Here is a 21,243-nt window from a genome sequence, read left to right as displayed (position 1 = left end):
TATATATATATGTGTGTGTATAGATATGTGAGTGTGTGTGTATATATATATATATATATATATATATATATATATAGTATAAATAAAGTTGAGCCAACATCTTTCCAAGGCTGAGCAAAAACAGTCAAAGAAGAAGCGATATTACAATTACAAAAAGTGTGTACAAAATTGTGCATGTACTGTACTCTGTGGGGAAGCAGGTCAGATATAAACTGGTACAGGTACAAAAGCTGTTCCACTCCTTGGCTAAACATCAGTTCTTTTGAATTGTGAAAAGTGCAAAACTGACCAGGGAGAAAGAGGCGTTGGACGATGACCTCCTGATATGGATGGTGTCAATAACAGAAAAACTAAACTGCAAAGCACCTTCTTTGAAATTAAATAATACGAATCAAAGCTCACAGAAGCCCCCGCCCCCCACCCAGACTGATATAAGGTCACTGAATGGCTGTACAACTAAAAAGCACAATAGAAACCCATTGGTAGCATACATACATAAATACATTTGCCGCCAAGAAGTAGTTCCTCAGCCTCCTTGTGAAAACTGTGATGCCTCTTTTAAACGTCCATCTGGGTCAGTCTGTCAAGTGCTCGCTAGAGGGACTAGGAGTAGAAGTTCTGAGCCAGGTGTTTCATCCTTCTGTTCACTGGTTTCGCCACATTCTCCACCTCCTCCCCACCCCCGGCGACCCTCTCCACCGGAAGAGGCACACAGCGCTCCATGGAATCCACCTCAGTGTCGTCAGCCATGCCGCTCACCTGAGCGCCATTTACCCCGTCGGTAGAGTCTCCAGCAGCATAGAACTTAACGGGCCTTTCCTGGTCTGTTAACGGCTCACCATCAGTCTCCACACTCGAGGCCTCCCCTGCGTCCAGGCTCCCCAGCTTGGGATGAAAGCACTTGTAGTACAGCACTTTGACCAGGAGGCCCACGACATACAGCGCCAAGACGATGCCGCCCATCCCCGCCACCGTTTCCGCTGAGAGCACCCCCCCGGTGATGCCTGGTGCACTGTGGGTCTGCCAGAACGCCAGGCCGCAGAGCAAGAGCATGTCCAGCAGCGTCCACGCGTGGTAGAGGACACCGCGGTACACGCTACGGCCCCCGATGACGTTGAACCAGCTGAAGTACCAGATGAGTCCCACCGTGGCGCGGTACAGCCACTCACCGGCAGGGCTGTCCATCAGCGAGGTGCCGCAGCACCAGGCGAGGAAGACGAGCACGGCCCAGTAGCACAGGAAGTGGACGAAGATGTAGCAGGGCTGGGCGTAGGCAAACAGGGCCAGGGCGGCCAGACGGGGGAAGATGAGCAGGAGGTTGCAAATGAAGTAGAGCAGGGAGGAGACGGAGCCCTGCTGGGCCTTGTCCCTCAGGAAGGAGCGCAGCGAGCGGTGGTACACGGTCACGCTGCAGGCGATGGCGGAGGCCGAGCCCACGGCCTTCAGCACTGGAGGAGGACAGAGGCTAATATGTTAGCGCCGGTGCTGAGTCATGCTTTTCTTAGAAATTAAAGTGAAAGGTGATTGAGGATTGTTGCTCAAATAGTCTAATAACTTAACTACATGTCATGTGGCAATATGTCACAGCCACAGTTAAATAAATTGTCTGGCTCTCAAAAGAGAAAGGTGAAGAAAGACAGGGAAGGAAGACAAAATTGAGGAAGTCAGGTTCTAACTAACTTATTTTCTAAGAAAGGTGAGCACAAACGTTTAAACACACAAGATGAAACCCCATTCCCCATTCATTCTTTCTGTTATCATTGCTAAAACGAACAGAGACAACCCAAAGCAAGAGCAGAAAATCGGCTACACTTTCAAATGATGAGGCCTTGGTTATTAAGGTAAAGGATAAATAAAGTGTACGGTAGGCTAATATTGCAACAGCAGGCTACTGATTTAAAGCAACCTAATATAAAATGAATACTAAGCCGTTATTAGGCTACATGATAAATAACAACCTATGGCATGTAGGATAGTTAGCCGCAGACGGCCATCAGGACTTTTTGTATATAGGGCCCAGAATTTGGTGCTACGCCCCTGGCCTCATCGACTGTCAAAAGTGAACGTAGTGCCACTGTGCCGACACAGACCTGTCACGGGGTCCTGCCAGTCCCCGGTCTGCAGCATGACCGTGAGCATCAGCACGAGCTGCGGGGCGCTCTCCGAGAAGGCCTCGAAGAGCCGCAGCATGGAGAGGTCGTGGGACAGGTACACGGCCACGTTCTCCCGTTCGCGCTTTTTTTTGGAAGAGAAACTGCACACAGCGACCTCCAGTACGCCTGCGTACCTGCAAGGTAGCAGCCAGGAATGATGTTAAAAAGGCGGTCGTTGTAGCTTGATGCACGTCGTATTTTAGTGGATGAGATGTCATGAACAAGCCCCCTCCAAACACACACACACACACACACACAGACGCGCGCGCGCACACACACACACACACACACACACACACACACACACACACACACACACACACACACACACACACACACACACACACACACACACACACACACACACACACACACACACACACACACACACACACACACAAAAGCGCTTCTGGTACGTTGAAATGCGCTATACAAATGCAATTAGTTATTATAATCGTATAATAATCTAACCTATTGTAAGTTGTATTATGATATGCATGTATTATGAAGGTGTTGTATTATGATATGCATTTATTATTCTTTACATTACGCTAGCGTATGCCTTCGGGGCTCGAGCAACAGGATTGCCGGGCGGAAAGGATTTTCGTTATGATATTATGTCAAAAGTTCAGAGCACCTGAGGTAGACGCCCAGCTGGAATATGTGCAGGGCTTGAAGGACCCCCTTGCTAACGGAGCCCTCTGTCGTAGTGCGTGTCTCCCAGTCCTCATATCGATACCAGAACCAGCTGAAGAGCTGTCCAAGAACCGAAGAGCCAACCAGAAAAGTCACCAAAAGCCCCAAGTAGATGAAGTCTCCTTCGCGGTAGAAGTGCACCACTGCCCATACGTCCAGCCCTATGTCCACCAAGAAGAAAACCAGCCCCAGGAACGTGAATCCAAAGTCCAAGAGCGAGTACTTCAGGGTGACTTCGCCCTCCATGGCATTTGTCGATTTGTTCTAAAAATAAAAGTGAAACACTGAACCGATCTATTCGTGAGTTTATTCTCATCGAGCTCCGTTCATTCAAAGTTCTCAGAAGTGGTCTTGTAGTAGTGCTGTCAAATGTAGTAATGAAAGATAAGCTGAACGAAATGTTCACTGCTTCCACGACGCTCGTTTTCGTATAAACCCTCCAGTTTGCGTCACGCTTAAGGGGAGTTATTCTGCTACTGTACACTACAATACTATTGGCTGCGGCTTCCTGTATTCAAATGTCTGATCTGTGCGTTCTGCCGGCCTGCCAAACGAGGTAGACTCGACTATTGAATGTCACGTTTGGTTTTGGAACCATAATGAAAGATTACAATCTCAACAAATATATCACACTCTACTTAAAAGTCTCACGGTTATTCTTTGTTTAATACAATATTGTCTAACCATTTTTGAATTAGGCCTACTCATTGATACAGAGTTGTGCAGTCCACCGACTCTGATAGCCATGAGTTGAAGCAACACAAAGTTAACCACACACAGAGTTGTCCCAGTCTCCAGGCTGACCATATAAAACAAAGGCTGCTTTATTGACAAAGTACACAGAACATAAGCAGCGGGCCGCTTATTCCCAAGGAAACAGAGGTTTTACGTGGTGGCACACTTCAAATAAAGAAAAGTCCTGAAGGCAGTGGAGCAAGGTGGGAATTAAGAAGAATGTCTGTGTTCACATTCAAAGAAGCTCTGAGTTCTTTCACCAAAGGCTTCGCCTTTGTTATAGCCAAAGAACTGGAGCTCAGAGGTGATCAGAAAACATTCCAATAGCTGAGGATAATGTTGACCTGTGTGCGATCGATTCTTAAAGGTTGACATTGTAGTACATTCGATATGAAGGCAGCTTTCTCTGTAAAAATCCTTTGGTGCATCGCACCAAAAATTACTTTTAAAACATGTGGATCCATTACGTTTCAAAAACCCAAAAAACATCAAAAGTAAGAACAGGTGTAACAGCGTTTTAAGTCACGGAACACAATAAAATGGATATCATACAATCAATGAGGGCCATAGCCAGACACACTACAGTGGAGGGATATTAGCTTTTTTGTCAGTGAAGAATTTACTCACAGTTGTAAACAATAAAAAAATATAGCTTCTCGACTCTGTGAACTTATTACGTAAGGTGATTAAAATACCACAGCACAACGTATCATGAAAAAGACTGCATCGGCAGGTGGATTTGCTTTTTTAAAACATGTATAAAGCTCTTATTTGACCAGGGTGAGAGAAGGCATGTAGTTTCCCAGCATTCCACAGGGCAGCAGCGCCAACTCCCCTCCAAACCTCCCCGGTGTTCATAAGACAACCCCGGCGCGCGCCTCATATCCTCCCCTGTCACTCATCACTCCCTCTACGGAGTAGAAATGTGCAGCATGGCGGTACATCCTGGTGTTGAGCAACGGTGGTGGCGGCGGTGGCGAGACGCGTCCCTGGTCGGGGGCGAAGTTTCTGAAACCCACGGCCCCACTGTCGGGCACCTCGTGGGCCAGCCCCGGGGGGGTCCTGCGGCGGCCCAGCTTGGGGTGGAAGCGGTAGTAGTAGAGCGCCTTGAGGGCCAGCCCTGTGAGGTAGGAGGCGGGCAGAGCGGCGGCCAGGGCATGGTCGTAAGGGCGCGTGAGCGCCGGGTCGCGGTATGCCCACCAGGTGGCCAGCAGCACCAGCCCGTCGACCGCCATGAAGCTGTGGTAGATGAGGCTCCGCCCCCGCGTGCGACCCTCGCTCACGTTGAACCAGCTGAAGTACCAGATGAGCCCCACTGTGGCACGGTACAGCCACTCGCCGCCCGCGCTGTCCATGAAGTCCGTCCGCTGGAGCCACGCCCACAGCGCCAGCGCCGGCCACAGCAGCAGGAAGTGGCCGCCCACGCAGCGGGGCAGGACGGAGGCGAAGAGCGCCACGGCCGCCACGCGCGGCGCGATCAGCAGCAGGTTCCATAGGAAGTAGACGGCCGCTGAGCCCCAGCCCTGGTTGGCCTTGTTGGGCAGGAAGGAGCGCAGGCAGCGGTGGTAGTCCACCACCATCCACACGATGGAGGTGGTGGAGGCCGCCACGCTCACGCCTGGCAGGGAGAGAGGGAGGGAGGGAGGAGAGAGTGAGACAGAGAGGGAGGGAGGGAGAGAGGGAGGGAGAGACGGAAAGAGAGGGAGAGAGAAACCCTCAAATTCCAGCAGTCCTACTGTGTCGTAACATAACTTATGGTCCAGCAGTCCTACTGTGTTATAGCCGAAGTTCATTAAGGAGAAGGAGGGTGGAGGGGGTGAGGACATCTTGCTAAAAGGATGCCTACAGGTGCACCAGACACTGGGGATTGAACCCAAACCCTTTGCCCTGGTACTCACATTGAACGGTCCGGGCCTGGTTGGTGTGCAGCATGATGTAGGTCATGAGGGTGAGCTGGGGCGCACTCTCGCAGAACGTCTCGATGAGCCGGAGCATGCTGAGGTCATGAGTCAGGTACACAGCGTACTCGGAGCCCTGCTCCTTGCGCCACCACACCCGGAAGCCATGCCAGATGGCCGAGATGTGCCTGCATTTACACACACACACACACACATACAAATGGATGGACACAGAGTATCAGAAACACGCAACCACGCCATCAGCACACACAAGATCAGGCACACAGATCAATCATACAGCACACAATCAGCCACCCACACACTATCATGCAGGCGCCTGCGTGCAAACACACATACACATGATCAAACTATAGCCTGTGATTAGCATGTGATTTCTAAAAAGAAGGTCCCCTGATACCTATTTTAACTTCCCGTGGTTGTCAACACAAAGCAACAGGAACTATTCTCAGCCTTGCCGGCATAGCCAGACCTAATTTTAGGTCACTCCCTAACTGTGACTTATGGATTGTGAATTGTGCACCAGTGAGTCAATTAGGCGCATGCCAGGCATAAACAGACGGTTTTATATACGCATTCCTGCAGTCCAAGTATTGTACGCTATGGTGGTGATTAAATCCTTATAACAAATGACAGTCGCCGGCGGTGTCTCTCGCTAACCTGTTTTACTGTCGTCTTCTTTTAAAACATTTTAAACATTTGTTGGGAAAGATAGAACTAGGAGAAATCCACCATGCAAATAAAGTTTGATTCGCATTTCTTCAAAAAACTAACACACACACACACACACACACACACACACACAAACCTGCAAAAAAAGCCGAGTTGGAATACGTGAAGTAGACAAGAGATTTTAACGTGGTCGCCGAAGAGTACGTTTTTCGTTTCTGCACCGGACCCCTCCAAGTCCCGGTCGTACTTGAACCAGAACCAGCTGAACATTTGGACCACGATAGAGGAGAGAAGCATCCAGCCGACCAGCACCCCGAACCAGAAGAAATCCCCGCGGGAATAAAACTCCGTGGCGACCCACACGTCGGACCCCCAGTCAAACAGGAAAGTGCACACCCCGACCACGGAGAACACAAAGTCAAACCAAGAGTACTTAGACAAAGTGAGCCACTCCATGGCTAACGACTAGTCGCCCCAGTGTTGTGCTCAGTGTTGACGTTAGCAGGCGGAGGCTAATCCGCCCGGTGTGGTACCGTTATGTCCTTCCTCGACTTCACCCCATTCAGGCTCTTGAAACCGGTCGCGATCTATTCATGTCTAGCGACCAATAAGAACAGCGGATTAGTTTCCAAGTTCATCGCAGATAGTAAAAGGCTACATCACTTGGTCGTGAGTTCTGGGTGCATGCAAGCCTGGAGCTGTTGCAAAGCACAGGCATGTTGTTCAGAGGACCGAGCCCAGCAGCTCATTAGTGAGCTGGCCCCTCCCAACAAAACGGGTTCAAATCCTGCCTCTCTCTCTCTACAAACTCGGCTGGTGTGTGTGGCCCCCCCGCCGACTCACACAATGGTGCCCCCTGAAAAAATAGTCCTTGGAGTTTAGACATAACCTACTTTCCAAAAAGTTTGCGTAGTCTTCGAGACTTTAAGTAGGGGTTAAAAGCCGCTCAGACCAAGTACGTTATGCATCTCTAATGTAGTTGTAATGTAACGCACAACGTGTGTGTAGCTCACTAGATATAACATATAATAGCTACAATTGCCACACTTTTGGCTTAAGTTAGGGTCAACTTTGACACACAAAATACACGCCAACTTATTATCAAATGAATCCCTCTCTTCTTAAATGTACTTCTTGGCACACGCACTACTATCTCATTATTGATTATAGACACAAATTATTACGGTGCACAAATAAACCAGGCAAACATTGCATCAGAAGTTTGTGTTGCACTGAACTTCACCAAACAAGCAGAGAGAGAGAGAGAGAGAGAGAGAGAGAGAGAGAGAGAGAGAGAGAGAGAGAGAGAGAGAGAGAGAGAGAGAGAGAGAGAGAGAGAGAGAGAGAGAGAGAGAGAGAGAGACACACATTGGGGCCCGGATCCCGCAACAGCGCGCGCGGCAATATCCAAGCCCCGCCCATCACTGCGCAGGCGCGTATTTGTGGCGTGCCGCACGACATCGTGCAAGTGTGTTCGTCGTCTTCGCCGCACCGACAGACTCTAAACATGTCTAGAGTTTACATCGGAAGACTGAGCTACCGGGCCAGGGAAAAGGATGTCGAGAAGTTCTTCAAGGGATACGGAAAGATACTCGAAGTGGACTTGAAAAACGGGTAATTACATTATTTTGAATTGATTGTTCTTGTCGCTTAGCGCGACGCTGGTTTCGGGGCCTTCTCCACATTTAGGCCCGAAACACAGAACCAGCGAAAGCCGAATAATATTTGAATTAATCCACGAACGATGTGTGCATACGCCTACTCGACCTGGTATTAATGTCAGGCATTGAGTGCATCGTCGTATTCATCGGATCGCCTCGTTTAGAGATGAGATGTGGCCGGCTAACCTACATAATGAATGCTAATCTGCTAGCCCCGGTGCTAACAGACAGAGCCGCCATGTTCCGCCACGGAATGAATATCCGTGGCCATTTGTTAAGCATAGTTATATAACGCATGCAGGAAACGTGGTTGTGTTGCGTTCCGATGTTGTAGGTCGGATCTATTATTCAATATTATGTACTATAATGTACTGTAATCCTAGCAAGTTTCATCTTGGCTCCGCCTTTTAAATTGTAATCAATGCGCTTTAACGCGAGTTCGCCTTGACCATGGAAGTGAATGAGCAATGTTTATATATATATATATATATATATATATATATATATTGGGATTTATGACTCATTCTTAATCACCCTCATTCTTAATCACCCTCTCTCCCTTCTATGTACAGCTATGGATTCGTTGAGTTTGACGACCCCCGCGATGCGGACGACGCGGTGTACGACCTGAATGGGAAGGACCTGTGTGGTGAGAGGGTTATTGTTGAGCACACCAAAGGACCTCGCCGGGATGGGAGCTATGGCGGCGGAAGAAGTGAGTATCAAGTGGAACATTGTTCTCTCAAATGTTAGGGGAAACGGTAGTCGGCGTGGCCGTCCGCTCCAGTTAATGGGAGTTTGGCACGTCTATAGGCATGCTGTAATCTCGGTAGATTTGCCAAGCGTGTCCTTGGTGGCTGATGTGCATCCAGTTTATTATTATTTTGTAAATCAGTGTCCCATTATACATGTTGGAAATCGGCGTCGGCTAAATTTAACATAAGAAAAACATACATTTTTAATTTGATCACCCTCAAGCAAAATTAGCCACGTTTTCATTTTCTACTGAAATATAAACTGTACTTTTATGAAAACTATTAATTGTATTAACACACTTACACGGTTTTATTTTAACCACTCTCTCCTAGGCCTAGTCATGTTAATCTTGCAGATGACAACTCGGTGTCTGTATTGAATCAGTCGTATGCAACAGAGCCACCAATGACTTAAAACGTCTTGGGTTTCTGCATGTTTAGTAGGACTGGGATAGTTTTTCCGCAGGAAATGCAGCTACTGAGAAATATTACCAGATGGGCATTGTGTGTATGTACTTGCTTCTGGAACAAAAATAACTGCTGTAATATTGCAACATAAGTATTTTATGATGTAAAGTATCCTGTAATACATTGCTAAAAAAAAAGCAGGATTTCTTTCTCATTTTAAATTGACTGTCGATTTGTAAAAGGTAAAAGATTTAACAAAGAACCTCAATGTTTTAATTGAAAGAGTCCTTTGCCGACTGCCCGCCCCTATTGCTGGCCATGGTGTCCCCCTTTCCAAGAGTGTGGTTTGACCATTCTGGGCCCCTGGGCAGTCCATAAAAGGGAGCCATTGAGAATGAAGACCGCTTTTCCCTTAAGCCCTGGCCGGGTGGTGAGGATACCATGGGGTTAGGAAAAGATGTGGGTTCAGCTCTTATAGGTGCCTGAAAAGAACATTTTGTTTTCATAACAGTGAAATGTTTTTTTTGTTGCTAGTATGATAGTTTAGAAACCTTTCTTAGTTTCCTCGTAAGTACATAGTTTTTTTTAATCAGATATTTTTATGTCTAGCATAGGCATATTCAATTTGACCTAATAAAATTCAAATATATACATTTGTAGGGCTAGAGCTTAGACGTTTTTTGTAGTCCTTTTAAAAACATTTGTAATACATATGCCCCATTGCTTAATGTGTATTTGTGTTACCCTGTAGTTTTGTGGCTTTTGATTTGCCCCATTTGGTTTCGTTTTGTCCCAGACTTAAATGGACAGTGTGTAGTGTGTTAGCTGTCAGGAGCTTTGAGGCTGTGTCTCAACAACGCTCTCGCCCTCATTGGTCCTGCGTCTTCCCCTTGTCCAATTGCAAAGGTGGCGGCGGTGGCGACCGAGGCGGCGGTGGTGACCGAGGGGGTGGAGGAGGCGGGGGTGGAGGAGGCTATGGCCGCGGTGGAAGAGACCGATACGGTCCACCGACCCGTACCGACTACCGCCTCATTGTGGAGAACCTCTCCAGCCGCTGCAGCTGGCAGGACCTCAAGGTACGGAGATCAATAATCCATAATCGTCTGTTATTGAAGTGTATCGTCAGGAAATGTAGATATTACCATATCGTTGTAGTCTGTTTAAAAGTCTCAATTAATTCCAATAAAAATATATGCCTTTGTAGAATGATCACAATATGGAAAAATGGAGTCAAGCTTTTGGTTTACTTGAATGGAATGACCCTCGTTATAATGCTACATTAGTGTACCACACGCATACCAACTGCCGTGCCGTTTTAGTGTCACTTTGCTCACATCCTCATCCATCTCGTATCGATCCCCTCAGGACTACATGAGGCAGGCCGGAGAGGTGACGTACGCCGACACCAACCGAGGCCGTAAGAACGAGGGTGTGATCGAGTTCCGCCTGTACGCCGACATGAAGAGGGCCCTGGAGAAGCTGGACGGCACCGAGGTTAACGGCCGCAAGATCAGGCTGATCGAAGACCGGCCCGGGGCCCGCCGCCGCCGCTCCTACTCCCGTAGCCGCTCCAGGTACTAACTAGGGCTGATCGATTTGGTGGAAATAATCGAATAGCCACTATTTCGACAATTCTGCGATTTAGTATGCAAATTTTCTTTTTAAAGTTACTTATTTTCTGTATTATTCACTATACAAGCAATAAATCATTCTATAGTATGACCAACCCAACATTGGAAGCAGTCAACATATAAACTGCTCTTTCTTTAAGGTCAGGCGATATATGATAACATCTTTATTTAACTTTTGAGTTTTAAAAGAAAATAAATACGAATCTTACTGACCGCCAGTCTTTACCACGGCAGGAATTTCACCGACGGCCATGGCCGCTATCTGGCTGTGATACCCTACAGAAAATCATATGCCCATCGGCCACTGTGGCCTTGCTTCACTGTGCCCCGCGCTCTGCCCGTTATGTCTTTCTTTCCCCCTGCCTCTCTGCCCTCTCCTGTCAAGTCCTCCCCGGCCACAGCATGTTAGTACATGTACTTGATTGGTCAACACAACAGTAACGTTATCAACAAGTGTGACAAATAAAAATGCAAGCGTTAAAGAGCTCTCGTTGACCGGCTACCCGATCCGTACAGCACAGCGATCCCAAAGACGATGTGACAATAAATGTAAGAGTTCAAAAAACGATCAACAAATAGCTTTTTTCTGAATCAAATAGCTTTTGAGTAGCTATTTTATTGACCAAGTAATGCGCTAGCGTCCACACAAGTTAGAGCTTTTTGCTGCACTCTGAAATAAAACTGCTTAGGATCACTGGAGACCCCCATGACGGCAGAGGGAGGGTTATTGTCATTTTGAAATCATTATAATGTGTAATTAAAAAAGATATATTACTTATGGCAAATTCTAATCTTATAGACAATAATACTGTTTTAACAAAATTCAACAAATTTGAGCTGCTGCCCCCGCAACCCGACCCCGGATAAGGATGAGGAAAATTCAACAAATTCTTATTATTTTCCTCTTGACAAAGAAGTGGAGAATGATTGCAAAAGGTCTCTTCAAGATGCAGATAAAAACTGCAAAACAATGAACAATTTCTCTAGAAGTGTTACACCCATTATTAAAAAGGAGTTAATGCTTTTAGTAATGGATTTGTTGATTTAAGTGAAATAATCATGTTTTTTAACTTATGGCCTTGATGCCCTAACCTGACACCAGATGAATTTCGTTCCGCCTGGCTCCACTCATCCATCTGGGATCGCTCCCGTTGGGAGGTATTTGGGGACTACCAGAAAATGGTAGAGCCAATCAGGACCGCCAGGCGGGATTTTTATAGATGTGACGTAGCGGAGAAGCGACTGTTTTGATTCAGACAACAATGGCGACTCGCATCGAGGAAGCAAGCGTCAACATTGATGCTGCTATTTCATCCGTGTTGTCCAAACTAGCGAATATTCTTTTCTTTAAAATAACATCAGAGGACGGCTCTGAAGGCTTTTGTTGGTGGAAACAATGTTTTCGCCCTTCTCCCGAACGGGTTTGGCACGTCAATAAAGATGATGGACAAGTGGTTTATCCAATCATATGCAAGGTTTTTTGATAAGGCCCAGCCTTCTAAAGCACCTCTTCAATGGAGCGATCCCAGATGGATGAGTGGAGCCAGGCGGAACAAAATTCATCTGGTGAGAGTCAGGTTATTGATGCCCTGGCATGTGGCCTTTGTGCCCTCAAAAAAATTGCCGCGCTGCAGGGCAAGTGGCCTTGCCCCTAAAATCACAAAATTCCAGGCCTGGTCTTTACAGTAACAAATCCCACCAAAAAAGCATATTTTTTCATCGTAGCCTTCGCGATTTGCAAATCGCGTTCTATTACAGTGCAATGTCGGTTTGAATTTTATTTAATCATTCAGCCCAAACTACCGAACCGTACACCCAAACACGCACCTTCGGGAGCTGGGATTATTCTGTCAGATGAAGCCCTGCATCCCCATCAGGCTGGGCGATCAATTTACTGATCGTTAATCCCAGAGCCAATTCTAAAGCCAGTCATGGCTCTGCTGGTGAACTACATTTATTGAACCGGTCGTCACGCTTTAGTTTTAGTGGACCGTTAGATGGAATTTGTGTGACAACAGGGTGGTTACCATTGAATTTCTGGCCTATTGTACACTAATGTGGAGCTCATCTTCAACCATGTGTTGGCCAAGCGCATGTACTGGCTCCTCCACTGATGTCGCCCTACGTGGCCGTCACTTGTTGGGTTTACTGTGGTTGAATCCTGAACGTCTGTTTGTTAAACCCGTACCTAGGTCTCGCTCCAGGAGCCGCAGGTCTCGCAAGAGCCGTAGCCGTAGCGACAGCAGCAGCCGTAGCCGCTCCCGGTCCAGGTGAGTCCTGAAAGCATTTGAGCTACGATGGCCTGTTCAGCCGTTTAACTCTTAATTCACTGTGGAGCTGCCACATGCAAACACTAACTCTGTGCCCCCCTCCCCCAGGGCCGCGTCTCGCTCCCGAAGCCGCTCTCGCAGCAAGAAGAACAAGGACAAAAAGGAGGAGGAGCGCACCAACGGCTCCCACAAGAAGGACGCCCGCAGTCGCAGCCGGAGCCGCAGCCCCAAGAACAAGGAGCGCAGCCGCAGCCGTAGCCGCAGCGTCAAGAAGGAGGCGCGCAGCAGGAGCAGGAGCCGCAGCGTCAAGAAGGAGGCGCGCAGCAGGAGCCGCAGCGTGAAGAAGGAGGCGCGCAGCACCAGCCGCAGCCGGAGCCCCCGCAGCAAGAAGGCCAAGAAGGAGGTGAAGAAGGGCCGCAAGGATGAGTCCCACTCCCGATCCCGCTCTCGCTCCCGGTCCGACGTCAAGGACCGCAGCAGGAAGTCGGGCTCCAAGGGCCGCGAGGAGGAGGGAGCCGCCCCGCGCCGGGTCTCCCGCTCACGGTCCAGGAGCCCCGTGGAGCCCAAGCTGAGGGCCCGCTCCAAATCCAAGTCGAAGTCCCGCTCGCCCACTCCCGCCAAAGCCCGCTCCGCCTCGCGCTCACTGTCCCCGTCCAAATCCCGCTCGCCGTCCCGCTCCCGCTCCCGGTCCTAGTCCCGTCACGGTACTGTCTGCTACGAGCCCCTTACCTTACCGAGTCGTCCCCCCCCCCCCCCCCCCCCCGTCTACATTCCCCTGATCCTCCCCGTCTCGCTCCCGTTCGTTTTTTAATGACTAGCAGTAGAACCCTGGCCACTCCGTCTCAATGTGACTTCTCTGGACATGCTTCAGTTTTTTATTTGACTTAATGTGGATATTTTTTCAGATAGTCTCAAGGGGGTGTTTGCAAAGTAATGGGGGTTGAAAGCCTAGTTTTATGCGTTTTAAGTGGATTAAATGTGCTAGGGCAGTTTTATCACAGGTTTGCATTGTTCCAGTAATGTGCTGGGTCAGGCTTTTTTTGTTTTTTCCTTCTGTGACTTCAAGCTGTTAAGAACTTTTTTTTTTTGTTTCCTTTCAGAATAAAAACTAAAACATGATTATTTTGTTGTCCTGCATGTCATTATTTTATGTATTATGTGGTGTTGCATTGTAAACAAGCAGGAGTGTGGATGCATAACCACTGAAAAAAGAAACCGTGCTGATCTATCAGTCTAAAACAAGTCTTGATTATCAATAGTTAATCTGTTTGTCCAGTGTAATGGTCAATAAGAATGAATATAAATGAATGTATAATTTAATCAATAGAGGTAAATTAGAATGTTATAAGTCAAAATCAAACTAACATGTTTACAGTTGAGATTAGGAAATGGTTCATTGAAGTTTCCATCTGCCATCCTCAAAGGCTTCGTATGGCACCATAAACCTAAAAAAGACTGTAATCTGATAAATGCAGCAATTAATGATTCTGCAGTTAACCATTTACTCATTAATTGAGGAAGCACCATGGGCAATGTTACAGAATATATGCATCTTTGCAGCATTCAATTTGTTAATAGTGAATTTATAAAGTGTATTGACTTAGTGATTGAGGTTAATATCAAGGCGTTAATGGTTTAGAAACTTAATGTGCTTTATGAAAAATAACCTGCAATTTATGAGTTAAGGACAGTAGTTAATTTGTGAGCTCCTCTGAGGATTATCTACAACCCAAAAGTGTATATCTGAACCGGCGGCAAATGCAACGGTACACAACTGTTACTCATGCGTAAACATATTATATACTATATCCTTGGACCCCCAATACATTTTCCCGTTGCGTTAATAACCCTGTGCTAAATAAAGACTTGTTACCCTTAACCTATTTAACTTAACTTTCTTAAAATAAAAACAAAAAATTCGAGCTAGCCAGGAGTCGAACCTAGAATCTTCTGATCCGTAGTCAGACGCGTTATCCATTGCGCCACTAGCCCATGTGATGGTACTGTGCAATGATTGCGCAATTTGTTCTGACGTATGATTTTACTGTACACCAGATAATACTAATCAAATGTATTATTCAGTAGCAGTTTTTCAAACGTTGGTAGTATGTTGTAAAATAAGCCCAACACAGAAATGGCTACCCAAGGGCGAGGGAAGTGGGGTGCTCAGGGCGCTGCAGCCCCCCCTGCTGGCAGGCGTTGGATTTTTTATTTATTTATCAGTACTAATCCTCACAATGTTTGACATTAATTATATCTTTGTATATCAAATACTTCCACAAATAGCAAAAAAAGGTTATGGTTAGGTTTGAATATAGCCTACTTAAAATGAATTTTGTAGCTCTATGTCAAGAGGTCACGCAACTATGTCAAGTACAACCCCCCCTATAAAGCAGCAAGTTGAACTTGAAATTTTCATCAGAGATGTATAGTAAAAAAGTAGAACTACTTCACTACTGTACTTAAGTACTAAGATGCTGTATCGGTACTTTACTGGAGTATTATTTTTTTCTCCTACTTCACTACATATTTTTGTTAAGTTTAATACTTTTACTCCGATACATTTTTCATGTACTGAATCGTTACTCGTTACAATTATAAAAATGTTATCCCATTGATTTCTGTTGGAAGACCCATTGCTTATTGGCTGGCAACGGAAAGGGGGGCTGTTTAAGTTTGGTTGTAGGCTTTACGCTCAGTTCTCCGTCTCAACAGTAGGGCTAGAACTTTATATGTCCATGGCTAGAACCGAGCGAAAAGACTACAATCAAACGTAAACAGCCCCCCTTTCCGTTTCTGGCCAACGAGCCTTCCAACAGGCAGGAGCAATTTGAAATGAGCCAAATACCCGAGACCGGACCAATAGTCAAAATTTTGGTGTCAACCACCATGGGCGTTAGTTTGGTTTGAAATGTGCTGGGGACAGAGACTAAGTCGAAAGTGCATTTTCAAAAGTGCTGGGTACAATGAGGATGCACTCTTTTTTTCTCTTTAGTGCAGGTAATGAAAGGTTCTGAAAGACGGCATACCCATGTAGCTTACTAATGAATAAAATGTATCCACAAGTTTCCTGGGGTGGTCACTGGGGAAATGTGGGCCACACTTCCGGCCACCCACACGCCTCAGCTGTGTTTTTAGCTGATCAGCTGGCAGGCTAATCACATCACTGTATATAGTGGCTCTGTCGCTGAACACAATTATGGCTTTAAAAAGCTTGGGAACAACGTGTGCCGTTTGAGGATGTACAACCGGACAAAACTAAATAATTGGTTGAAATCGTAATGAATAAATGACAGACGGTGATTGTTTACATCAATGTCGTAGTAACCGGTAAAGCCCACAATTCGCGCAAAGCATCACGGGGCAGTGGAAACTTGTGGATACAAAAAACTGATGTCTGACACGTTTTATGAAGAACGTGTTTCCAAAAAGCATTGGACATATGACCCACTATGTTGTGCTCCATGTACCCAATGTTGACAACGTGACATGACATGACTAAGCTACCAACACAAACAAGAAAAATCAACTTCACACAGTGTGTCTTTTTACAATTAATTTGTTACCAGCATTCGTAGTGTTGATCAGCAGAGAAATAGTCCACCAAAGACGTTGACGTTGCTTAGTAATCGACGCCTATGTCAACCACTGTATTTCATCCTACACAAACCAGAAAGGGGGCTCAATGTTCAAAATACCGGAATTGTCATTTAACTTATCCATGTTTGTCACTTAGCCGTTTTCTTGGAATACCCCTCTGGCCTTTGAGATGTTTCAGTTGTATCTTTTTACATTAACACTTGTATGTGGCCTTTGACAGCTTTAAGACAGCTCTGCATTATATTCCTGTCCTTGTACTGCTGCTAAAAGAATTGTGTGTCCTTCAGTTTAAATATTTGAAATAATATAAACAATATGATATTCAAACTTTTGTCTGCTTTCTGCACAGAAAACACGTGCGCTGCAAATTCCAAAACACATGCATATTCAGAAAACACCTGCAAATTCAGAAAAACACCTGCAAACTCAGGAAACACCTGCATTGATTTCACAACACGTGCGCTGCAAATTCCAAAACACATGCATATTCAGAAAACACCTGCAAATTCAGAAAGACACCTGCAAACTCAGAAAACACCTGCATTGATTTCACAACACATGCGTTGCAAATATTCACAACACAAGCAAATAGGGAAACTAACTGCAAGTAATGACAACGGAAATGTTTCCGGGGGGACCATTATCAGTGACGGACCCATATCCGGTTGGCGGTTCTATTCAATTATATATACTAGCTGTGTTCGAAATCGTTCCCTATCACGGATATAGTGCACTATATAGGGTGCTCGCCATTTTGCAGTGCTGTTCAAATTCTCAGTGGTTAATTTCATTCACTATATAGTGGACTATAAAATACTCAAAATTTGAGTGAACTTCAAGTGAAAACTTGATGTTCCCTACATGTTACTCCCATATACCACAATGCAATGCGTGCACATTTAATGACACAAATGACGTTCAGAAATGTTCAGCCTAGTGTCCGAATTCTCATTTGTTCGTTCCCTATATAGTTCACTAGATCATAAACACTATATAGGGAATAGTGAGTGAGGGAATAGGGAAGGATTTCGAACACAGCTACTGACTAGATATCGCATTCGGCTTCTAAGCATGCGTCAACAATGCCGCGGGGTAACCACCCACCTGAATGAATGAACGTCGATGGGGCAGAGGTCCTTTCCCAGTCTAAATCACTCTAAAACGCCTTATTTTAAGGCAATATTCAAGCGGGTTGGTTTCTGACATAGGTCAGACGTGTGATGATAGTAAAAAAAAATATATATTTTTAATTTATTTTTATTAGCATTACCACAAACACACATTTGACCCGACCCGATTGAAGATTTCCTAAAAAAAAGTGTTTTAGAGTGATTTTGACTGGGAATTCATTCAGGTGGGTGGTTACCCCGCGGCAAGATGGCGGCGGCATTGACGTATATGTTCCACTGAACAGTGCAGCTCAGGCGATATCTAGTCAGTATATATATCTATGATTGGATTGTGCTACAATAGGTACGTGTTTCTCTTTTATGACAGACTTGTCGATGTGCTCTGATAACAAAGTGGTTTTGTGTGTTTTCAGCATATTAACTCATTGTCCCCATAACGTCTTAGTCCATGCAGATAATTGTTGTTATCAGAGCACATCGATAAGTCTGTCATAATAAAAGAGAAACACGTACCTCTTGTAGCACAATCCAATGACTGAAGACGTTCGTAATTGAATAGAACCGCCAACCGGATATGGGACCGTCACTGATTATGGTTGTTCCGTTGTCATTACTTGCAGTTCATTTCCCTATTTGCTTGTGTTGTGAATATGTGCCGCATGTTTTGTGAAATCAATGCAGGTGTTTTCTGAGTTTGCAGGTGTTTTTCTGAATTTGCAGGTGTTTTCTGAATATGCACGTGTTTTGTAATTTGCAGTGCACGTGTTGTGTAATCGATGAAAGTGTTTTCTGAATATGCAGGTGTTTTCTGTACACGCAGGTGTTGTGGCGTTTGCATGTGTTGTGACCCTTCTCGGCCACCGTAGCTTTCTTTACATAACACAATACTTTAATACTAGTACTACTACTTTCAGTACTTGAGTAGTAGGCTACATTTTAAAATAAACTACTTGCAATACTTAAGTACTTCCACTTAAGTGTGGTATATAAAGAAAACTTCAACTTCTACTCAAGTCACTTATGATATTATACTTATACTATATAATGATTTATTTTTTTACCAACTGGACTCGTATCGTGGTGACATTCGCCATATAATATGTACTTTGACATGTTTTTCATCGCTAACCTATTCATGTATTTTATGAAAAATATATGTTTGCTGTACTTGGATTTTAATGGAAAGAGAAACCCCCGCTTACATAGCACGTTTACTGATGGGCTAAAGCTCCGAAAGTTTTCAACTTCAAGTTCAACTTTACAAGGATGACTCCCTGAAAGGCACAGCAAGAGCCAAGCGCGGAAAGGGTGTCAGGAGATGTGTGGTTGGGAAAGCTGCCATACCAGGAAACTGGCAGAAGTTTCTGCGGGTTGACAGCAACAAGACAGAACTACTCAGTTTCCTGTCCAATGTCCTCCTTCAGGCGTTCTGTGAGGAAGACAAGGAAGTTGTCCTCACTGATGGGAAGGGGGTGCTCAGCACACAGCTACTGCAGGATCTCCACACCCTGGCCCCATGCAGCCATGAAGAAGCTGATAGTCGTATGCTACTGCATGTATCACACGCTGCACAGCATGGCCACCACCAGATGCTCATTCGCACTGTTGACACTGATGTTGTGGTCTTAGCTGTGTTTGCCATAAGTCAACTACCGGCTGGATGTGAACTGTGGCTAGCATTCGGAACTGGCAAGAGCTTTCGCTACCTGGCAGCCCACCAAATAGCTGCGTGCCTCAGACCAGAGATGTCATGTGCCCTTCCAATGTTCCATGCTTTGACAGGCTGCGACACTGTATCCAGCTTTGCTGGACATGGAAAGAAGGCAGCATGGTCAACATGGAAGTCACTGCCGGAACTGACAGATGCACTACTTATGCTGGCAAATGGACCAAAGGAGATCCCAGATGATGCAATGAACATTATTGAGAGGTTTGTCATACTTATGTTTGACAGAACCAGCACCTGCACCAAGGTGGACCATGCAAGAAGGAAGCTCTTTCCAAGGAAAAACTCGGCACAGCGAATCCCGCCTACCCAAGCTGCTCTGGTGGAGCATGTCAAGAGAGCAGTCTACCAGGGTGGTCACATCTGGGGGAAGACACTGCTACCAGACCCTGTGCTGCCATCACCAACTGACTGGGGGTGGGTGAAGACAGATGGAATGTATGAGCCCCACTGGACAACGTTGCCACAAGCATCAAAATCCTGCCATGAGCTGATCTCTGCAAGAGTGGTTGCAGAAAGCGCTGCAGGTGCAAGAAGGCTGCACTTCAGTGCACAGGCCTTTGCTTCTGTCAGGGAGAATGTGCCAGCTGACTCTAAGATCTCTCATGTACTCGATCATTAAAGTGCCATGCCATGTTCTATGGCAAGTTGTCTTGCCTTGATGAACAATTAACATGATCAAGATGTGTTCATAGAAGGGTTCAAATTATCACTATAACAGGATTAAACCGTAGCAGTAGCAAGTACAGTTACGTATTAACAGAGGCCATTTAACCATTTTGTTGCATTTTCTTTCATTTATTATTGCCTTACATTGTAATAAAACATATTTGTCACTTTAACTTGTATGTAAATAATATTTGTGGTGCTGAAAACATGGAAACAGCAGCTTGGGGGTGGCCAAAGTGTTCTATGCCAGTCATGGTCATCAGAATGCCAATCTGCAATGGCCCAATATCCGGATTTATTCTAAATATATTCAGCTATATATGTACCAAATTTGGCACTTTTATCACAAAATGAACAATAGGTTAGCTATGCCGCCCCACTACTTCACAAAGTGGAGGCGTGGAGTGTGTGGCTAGGGCGATTATAAAACGTATCGCTCTCACTCATAGGAAACACTGCGCTACAGACGTATAGAGTATAGAGAGAAATCGTCGGACCTCCATTATTTTTTTACTCAGTCAGCACCCCTGTTAAAAAATACGTTCCCGCGCGTCTGCTTCTATCGATCTACTTCGACGCCAAACACACTTCTATCTATCGACTTCGACGCTAAACACACTTCTATCTGTCAACTTCGACGATAAACACACTTCTATCTGTCGACTTCACCGCTAAGCACACTTATATCTACTTAAATCTGTTAACGAGCTCAGTGAACCACACCTGTTGATCATCCATAATAAGCTGCTTTCTGCAACGGAAGTGTAGAAAATAAACCGAAACCCCTTGCCATTATCCAGTTTACAGCTAGACATAACGTATACTTCGGTTTTGTTTTATAGTTTAGCACTGTAGTTTCAAACAAATACATTGAAAATGGAAAACAGCGGGGATGTCGAGGTTTCCATATTTCTAGTCGTCACTGAAATGGCCAAAATGAAATCCGTGGCCACATAATGTGAAATAAAACAATCTTTTCCTATTCAATAAAAACGCATTCCTGAATATCCACATTACCTTTATACGTCGAATTCATTCACTTAGCATGATGAACGACGACATATCATCGAACCAGATTTGGGGAGAAAAATCGAAAGATGCTAATTGGCAAATTGGGTGTTATGTAGAGCGACTTAACTTATTTTGTGACCGATAACGCGTTCGTGCTGTTTGTCTGTGTTCTGGCGCCATCAAGAGGCCGGTTGTGGTTACACATGTTCG

The 21,243-nt window shown here is 45.6% G+C and overlaps 3 protein-coding genes and 1 non-coding gene across 4 annotated transcripts; 1 reads left to right on the top strand and 3 right to left on the bottom strand.

Annotated features, from left to right (window-relative positions):
* Nucleotides 1-26: 26 nt before the first annotated feature.
* On the bottom strand, nucleotides 27-3,247 carry LOC311365142 (XK-related protein 8-like). Its single transcript, XM_084484660.1, has 3 exons — nucleotides 2,791-3,247; nucleotides 2,091-2,287; nucleotides 27-1,448 (listed from the first exon to the last, which is right to left on the bottom strand). Exons 1-3 carry the CDS (start codon nucleotides 3,093-3,095, stop codon nucleotides 604-606), a joined length of 1,347 nt encoding a protein of 448 aa, XP_084340786.1. The 5' UTR covers nucleotides 3,096-3,247; the 3' UTR covers nucleotides 27-603.
* Nucleotides 3,248-4,438: 1,191 nt separating this feature from the next.
* Nucleotides 4,439-6,861, bottom strand: xkr8.3 (XK related 8, tandem duplicate 3; the record flags this gene model as incomplete). Its single annotated transcript, XM_084484846.1, has 3 exons — nucleotides 6,309-6,861; nucleotides 5,483-5,670; nucleotides 4,439-5,202 (listed from the first exon to the last, which is right to left on the bottom strand). The coding sequence occupies exons 1-3, from the start codon at nucleotides 6,626-6,628 to the stop codon at nucleotides 4,439-4,441; spliced, it is 1,272 nt and encodes a 423-aa protein (XP_084340972.1). The 5' UTR covers nucleotides 6,629-6,861.
* Nucleotides 6,862-7,612: 751 nt separating this feature from the next.
* srsf4 (serine and arginine rich splicing factor 4) lies at nucleotides 7,613-14,019 on the top strand. The gene is made up of 6 exons (XM_084484697.1): nucleotides 7,613-7,786; nucleotides 8,406-8,548; nucleotides 9,903-10,072; nucleotides 10,362-10,570; nucleotides 12,820-12,897; nucleotides 13,006-14,019. The coding sequence occupies exons 1-6, from the start codon at nucleotides 7,680-7,682 to the stop codon at nucleotides 13,589-13,591; spliced, it is 1,293 nt and encodes a 430-aa protein (XP_084340823.1). The 5' UTR covers nucleotides 7,613-7,679; the 3' UTR covers nucleotides 13,592-14,019.
* A 797-nt stretch (nucleotides 14,020-14,816) lies between these two features.
* Nucleotides 14,817-14,889, bottom strand: AC3HAE_035854 (transfer RNA arginine (anticodon ACG)). The gene has a single exon. It is a non-coding gene; the product is annotated as a tRNA-Arg (tRNA).
* Nucleotides 14,890-21,243: the final 6,354 nt, after the last annotated feature.

The sequence above is a fragment of the Micromesistius poutassou genome, assembly GCF_964030765.1.
Source record: "Micromesistius poutassou genome assembly, chromosome: 20".
Lineage (NCBI taxonomy): Eukaryota > Metazoa > Chordata > Actinopteri > Gadiformes > Gadidae > Micromesistius > Micromesistius poutassou.
Note: the sequence above shows the minus strand (reverse complement) of the source record. Positions and strands in the feature narration are given on the sequence as shown.